Source organism: Montipora foliosa, chromosome 5, assembly GCF_036669935.1.
Source record: "Montipora foliosa isolate CH-2021 chromosome 5, ASM3666993v2, whole genome shotgun sequence".
NCBI classification, from domain to species: Eukaryota; Metazoa; Cnidaria; class Anthozoa; order Scleractinia; family Acroporidae; genus Montipora; species Montipora foliosa.
In genome coordinates, this window is record NC_090873.1 from 18,465,004 (window position 1) to 18,472,503 (window position 7,500).

At 39.6% G+C, this 7,500-nt stretch overlaps 1 protein-coding gene across 2 annotated transcripts in view; it reads left to right on the plus strand.

Annotated features, from left to right (window-relative positions):
* Positions 1 to 7,500, plus strand: part of LOC138003713 (UDP-N-acetylglucosamine transporter TMEM241 homolog) — a 112,841-nt gene that overhangs the window by 42,401 nt on the left and 62,940 nt on the right. Inside the window, exon 4 of one of the 2 annotated variants that reach the window (XM_068849918.1) lies at positions 324 to 1,796. The exons of the other annotated variant lie outside the window; for it this stretch is intronic. Within the exon in view, the coding sequence (XP_068706019.1) occupies positions 324 to 684 (361 nt within the window). The 3' untranslated portion in view covers positions 685 to 1,796. Of the gene's footprint in view, positions 1 to 323; positions 1,797 to 7,500 lie in introns of those variants that run through there. 2 annotated transcript variants of the gene reach the window in all.

The window sequence follows — 7,500 nt, forward strand, 5'->3', positions numbered from 1 at the left end:
CGTTCGCATGAAGAGTTTCTTCTCTGAACAAACAGTGTAAAGATAAAACATACCTTCTTCGTTCATCCAGGCTTTCTTGAACACTGAAATTTGCATCCTTGGTGGAGTGTTGATATTCAGCTGTCGAACACCTTTGAATATGACTTTCGGTGGGAGTTTTTTTGCCATTCGCTTTCACTTGAACTACGAAGTCTGAACTCTGACCATTTATTAAGTCGGAAGGTTCAAATAAATGTGTGTGCGTTTTATGTTTATCATTTCAGGTGTGAACTTTTAGCTTTTGTTTTTACGCATATCATTAAAACGCGTGACTTTTTCACCAGTGAGCTCAAACAGCAGATACAGAACCTCGCAGAAGTGGTGAAACAGCTGACTTCCCTAAAGTACATACATCAGCATGAGCCGAAGATCTCCCCCTCGCCCGCGTTGTTTGATGATCAGCTCTCAGACCCAGCACTATCAGCTGTAATAGAAAACGTCTGTAACCAACTCCTTGGATACCCTTCTCTGAATGCAGCATCCGCAAATCCTATTGAGTCTCCCGTCCAGCCCACACATAATCAGAACCACAAAGAACTATCACCTGTTTGTCTTCCCCTCTTGGCGCCAACAAGACAACCCTTGCTGAGTATTGACCGGAATGTTCCCTTACATCCCTCAATGCAGTCATGGTCCGACCAATGAGCAGCGGCGAAACGTTGCAGTTATCGTTGACCTGGCGAAAGATGTGTCCACTGTGGCCCTTGCCTGTATGGACGTTCTCTTCAGCGATGATGAGATAGCAAGGTGTAATACATCTGAATCGCAAGGGTTTGAATAGCTCAAAACTTTCCTTTCTTTTCTCAGCTCTTAAAAACAAGTTTGACTCACCAATTTTTGGTGAAAAGTGGAATCAAATTGGTAGTCGCATTAACACTAAATGTAGAGAAAAGAGAAGAACACTTTATTTTGAAAAAAATTATTTATACATCCAGTGGTTGAAACGTGTGATCTAAATAGATTTACGGTTTTTGTTTTCTAATAGTTTTTTTCTGTAATTTAAAAACACAAGTTAGTAAATTACAAGGAAATACGGCACATCCATCATCATTTACTTTACTTTACTTTACATCCACACCATTGTAAACCTTTTTACTCGTGGATATATCCACGAGTTTTGGTGAGGATCTTTATGCAAATTTGTCACTCCTGCGTAACTGGAAGTTCGATCTAATTAGCCAATTAGGATGGATAATCACAACACAGCTTAGACAGCTGTGACTTCCTGTTTGCTAGGTAGAACGCCACCATTGCTGTTTGTGGCTTTTATACTTACTTACTTCATAAAGACAAGGTAATTAGAAATTGTATGGTGCATTATTTAAAGGAGAACGTACCGAGCTCGTCTGAGTTGAGAAAGTGTTTATCTCTTGCTTTTGGAAAATAATATTATATTGCAGTAAGATTGTCTAAACCTAGACTGCAAGATGCAACAAATCTTCGAGAGTAGGAGATTCTAATCGTAATTTTTATCTTATTACCAGCAGGAGTGCTAAACACAAAAAAGACTTGTCAGTCCTATTGTGTATTCGAGATAAATCTGTTACTAAGTGTTCAACAAAATCGAATGATTCTTCCTATCACATGAACGTGCATGCTGCCGGAGTTGAATACATCAGAAACCACCGTCAAAAATTTATTGGACCCATTACAGAGCAATTGTGATGCACTTATTGTGCAAGCAGTTTCCGATGCATTAAATGTTACAATACATATAAATGAATCCATTGAGAGGTGGGCAACAGTAACTATTATCAGTCCTATAAGCGGACAGGGAACTACTGCTACACTTGATGTGATCAGTTATGGTTCAAATTATCTGTCTCAAAGTGTAACAGCATCAAATATAGTGATGAATATTTGCAAGGTTTGTTGGAGGAATGTATAACTGGCACAGAAAGTGTTAATAATACTAAATGGATCTGCTCTACTGCGACGAGCTTTGAACACATGGTTCAGCTCTTTATAGAGGATGGGTTAAAGAGTAATCTTATGCCTATTGGAGAAATGGTAGACTTATTGTACAGGGTTGAATCGGGGATTGCCTCACATACATGCATTATTTTGGCTACCTAGTTGCATATGAGAGCTGTTACACAATTATCCAGCTGTTAGAGGACACTAAATAATCCATAAAAAAAACTTCAGCCTGCCAATTTTAAACAATCGCGGTAACCTTCATATGCACGAGTAACGACAGTGGCACTTTGATTTGAATATGCATCCATTTTGTCTAACTGTTATACTGACGCAATGGAATCCGGTCACTTCGTTCCATGATCAGATCGTTCTCAAAATAGTCAGTTCATTCCAAGTTACAGCCAGATCAAATAAGACTCGAATGTTTATGTCACGATTGAAAAAGGGAAGCTGATCTTATTAGGGACCTTAAAGAGACTGGCCCACCCACTTTACATTGCGCCCCTTTGTTGTTATCTGGGAATTTGAAGCATCTTCTACCATAATTTTTATGTGCAAGAATATCGTTGAGCACTCAAAAGAAAAATACTTGTATGGACGCCCTGGTCAGGGATATTAGAAAATAAAACAAGATATTTTGAAGACCCTCTGGAGATAATCCCATGAAAATACATTGGTTTCGATCACCAAAACAGCAGAATACCTTGCTATTTCAAGCGCTTTTCTGTGAAGCGTGGGAATGAGAGATATAGTCTGTAGTGAATTCAATAGGGAAAAGAAATAGGGAGTTTCACATTCTGCTTAATGTGAAACTCATGTCAACTTGCCTCTCATGTGGCCGTAATTTGACGTGTAATTAGCATTGTCAAAAAATACACGCATGATTGCTGATACACTGTTTTTCTGATGTAAACACACCAAACCACCATTGCAACACGTTTTTATTTTGAGCTTATTTGATTCTTGTGCTAATTTTGGTAATTTTGTTTTTTTTTTTAATTTTTTAGTGATAGTTTCTCATGAAACTTATCTCTCTTCTTCCTTTTCCCTGAGTCGACAAGGCATTCATTGTTGGTCATGTTAATGAGGCAGGAAGTTTGCATGCAGCTATCATGTTAAGAGCAAGTTCTTTTGTTCTGTCGTGCAAGCGTGCCGTGTGCGTTCGTTCACCTTATTCCACGAACTCCCTTGGAGGGTCACATATGTTTGCATGCTAGGTAGACATAGGTGTTATTTGCCCGCCGGGAAGTCCGTACAGCGAAAAACTGTTACAGAGGTCTTGAAAATGCTGCCCTAGGCCTGCGGCCTCGGGGTCCGAGGTTGGCTTGTTTATTTTGTTTTCCTGTGATAAATTAGCTCACAAGTGGGTTTCTCTACACCACTTTGTCTCTAAATCGCCTTACGTGCCCTCTATAAACGATTCGTAAAAAAAATCTTTGTAATGACTTACACACAAAAGTATGTGTTAAAGAAAAGATACGTTTCGGCCTTGCAAATTAAGATGTCTCCAAGGATCAACCATTTATTGATGTCTCAAAGGATCAAAGAAAATCGAAAATTAGCAGCAGAAATTCGAAAACTTGAAATTGTTCAAAGGCTGCCTATTAGTATTCATCATTGTAAGGTTAATTTCATTCAAATGATTCGGTGTTTCCGGTGCCGATAAATGATGAGAATCGTTTTGGTGACCAGATAGGATAAATTCAAGCTGCCAGGCAGTAAGAACATGTGCCGTAATGGTATATAGGGAAGCAGATATGTGCAGATTTTTAGGCGAATTGCTCACTTTCTGTTAAAAGTACCAATTTTTCAGTAGTTCAAGTATTCACCATGACTAACAATTTGTGATATGGAGACATCGCCTATTTTCTCGTTTTGGTGCACTTGAGGGCAATTTTCAAATGGCCGCCATTTTGACCAAAAGTGAAAATGCACAACAGTGTATGTACATTATACATGCTATAAACAGGTGTCAGATGGGCCGACATGACAATTGTATGTTAGTAACTCTAATTTCACCACAAAAAAGTAGTTAATATGCAAAATAGGGCTTCTACAAAGAAACCGGAAGTGAATGTCGATTGAACCTGAAGTGGCCGTTCAAAGCCTTGATGTTAATACTAAAATTCATAAAACGAAGCATTGATCAGTTCTGTCTCCCTGGTTCTAAAAAATGTGATATTTTGAAGACGGGAAATCCCTTTAATGGCTAGCTATTTGGAAAAATGTGATATACCCACAATGCTTCGCGGTCAAACTAATTTGCATATCAGTTTCGCAATTTTTTTTTGGGTGACTGTGCTTAGTTTTTTAACCTGAAAAACGCTAGGAAAGGTTTTGCTTTTACAACATTTAAGTCCTTTTTCATGTTTACACTCAATGATGAATGCACAAAAGACATGCTTGTCTGGAGAAAGATCAATATTGCGTCTCTGCATGAACTGTAAGTATTCGAAAAGGAGAAATGAGTTCTTCGCTTTATCGTAACAGAACTTTATTACTGGGTTGCCAGTATGGCAAACCCAGTAGGAATCTGCGTTTATTTCGTCGTTTTTTTTATTTTTTTCCGTGTCGGTAAAAGTCTTGCCTGTCACTCCCCTGCTAAGTGGTGGCTTTGTGCATAGAGTCTTCTGTGCGTATTTTCTTAGGATCACAAGGGTAGTGGGAAATGCGTAGATTTCTCTGGTGGACACAGTAGAACGATTAACTTAACCGGCAATGGCGTCGAAAGTCATGTAACACAAATGGCGTTTTAGTGGATCTTTGGACAAAACATACCCTTATGAAGGTCAATAATGGCAAGTCAATTGAATATACAGGCGGTAGAATCTTAAAAGCGATGAGTAATGGACTTCAACCACAATCTATTGCCCGTCGAGCCGAAATCAAAGTGAGCTGTATTTACCTGAAGTACATGGTAATTTGACACGATTGAGTTTCTTGCCTTCACGCACGCAATGAAATAGGAAGAGGTTTTCACCTGTAAGAGCAAATATGTTTTCGCTGGAAAAGGATTCTGTGGTATTTTCTGCCTTTGTGAATTATAACATCATGTTGTGTATTGAATTTCCGAGCTTAAGGTTGAAATGTGATATGGGAGAAGTGTTTTTAGTACTGCTCTGTAAGCTGGAAGGGTTCACAGGCCTGTTGGAAGCGTGCTTGAGTTTCAACAAAATGAGCCCCAAAATCAGTGAAAAATTGTGGCGCAGATGAATAATAAAGTAGCTGCTATTTCCAAAATGATGAAATTACCTGGTGATAAATAACGTCAAACGCGTCTTGGAGAGTAAATTTTGACTTTGCATAAATAAGAGTTGGGCGATTGTGATCTTTGTTTTGACTTCGCTCATTTCAATGTCAAACTTTATAACACTTGACAGAAAAAGAAACTTACAAAAACCCGGTATCTTGCCAGCATTTCACACAGATGCTTCACTGTTTGGCGAGTAAACATGTCGGTGTAACTTAATCACGGCGCCCACTGAATTCCGGCCATGTCACTTTCGATTTTGCGATTTATTTGAACGTAGCAAAAATCTCCCAAAATGTTTGTCGCTGATCGTAACTTTTTATATTCTACTGATTCACGGTTCAAAATTAATGTTGTTTTCATGTTGTAAATATTTTATTCTTGATCGACCGTCGGTCAGATGCTTCTGTTTAATGAGGGGTTTATTGTTTAGGTCTCCCATCCTGACACTAACCCCGCCCGGCAGGGCTTAACTTCAGTGAACTTTAGTATTACAAAGCTGTCAGATGCTCAGAGGGCACACTTGTGGCGAAAAGAAGTTGTGAGGGAACTTGAAAATTATCAACATGTCAGCCCAGAAGCCAATGTTTCTCGCTTCTCTTTTATTTGTTATTCTTCAGAGACTGGAATGCTGTATTTCAATGCCACACAATTCAGTGCCTTCTGATTTTCTGTAACACGTACCATAGGCAACCCAGTGTATGCTTCACAGAAGCATCTCGTTTTAATTGCAATTAATCCAAGGATGCAAAAAGATAAAAGAACGGCTCTGTGCTACACGAAACAAACAATTGGCAAATGTAAGTACAACACTGTTATGTGAAGTCATAAAACGACCTTCCTCCAAGAACAAGTACGCAGTCTTGGTATGAGATTGTTATTATAATTATTGTGCGCTTAAACATGACCCACGACTGTGATGTTACGATTTTCCAATTTCACTGGTTCCTCATGCAAGTAGTTCTTTCCTTTTTACTGTTCTTTCAAAGCTAAAGAAAATTTATACGCTTGTTAATTTCATGTTGACGGCTCAGATGGATAACCCAGGCAATGCTGACAAAACGGATTGGAAATTGTGTGTTATCTGCCAGCAATCGATTAAGGAAAAGCTGCGATGCCCTGCACAATCCAAACAGCAGGATAAAGAAGCCTGTTATAAGACACTCGGAGAACATTTAAAACAGTTTGCCAAAATAGATTGCCTACCCGACATAAGTCTGTCTCGTTTAGATGAAGGTGATGGCATCCTCGCCACTTTGTCCAGACACTAAGCTAGTTTTCACAAAACCTGTTACGATAGGTTCAATTCCGCCCAACTAAAACGAGCTCAGAAAAGACGATCTGAAGCCCGAGAACATCTTGGAGCAGGTGGGAAGTTTATCCGATCAAATGCTGCTTCTTACACGAAAGATTCCCCGGCATCTTGTTTTATATGCGAATCTGAGTAAGGGCCGTTTTTCGAAGTATCAACTATGGAATTGGATGCTCGAGTTCAAGAATGCGCTACTTTACTTAATGATGAGAAGCTTTTAGCTAAACTTGGTGGGGGAGATCTTATCACACTAGAGGCACGTTAACATGGAATGTGCTTAACAATGCTTTATAGAAGAGCTGAGTACGCAAGACAAGAAAACATCCCAGAGGAGGAGAAGCCTCAACGGCTAGAAGGGATTGCCATGGCAGAAGTAGTAACGTTTATTGAAGAATCTCGAAAGACTGGAGCCGAACTTCCCACCTTCAGGTTAGCAGACCTTGCCAAGATTTACGGGTCTGTCCTGGAACAGCTCGGTGTGAAGACGACTGCAAACACTAATCATCTTAAAGAACGGATTGTTCACCAAGTACCTAGCCTGGAATATTTCAACAAGGGGCGTGATGTTTACTTGGTATTTCGTGAGGACGTAGGTAACGTGCTTCAAAAGAGACATGAAGAAGATCTGGACAACGAAGGAATGCACTTAGCAAAGGCAGCGCCAATAATTCGGAAAGACATACTAGGCAATAAACACTCGTTTAACAGATCGTTTGATGAGAACTGTCAGGTTATGTCCGTTCCCCAGTCCTTGATTTCTTTTCTGAAAATGATTTTACTTGGACAAAACATCAACGACCAAGCAGAGAGTGTTTCGAAGGGTCAGGCAGCTCTTAAGATTGCACACTTAGTCCAATTCAACACTTATGTCCACAAACATGGACAGGGTGTGCGGCAACGAGTTGCACCTGGAAACAAGCTTCCAAGAAACTGGAAGGAATTCTTGCAAGATGGGCGCAACAAGCAAGAATTATTCAGG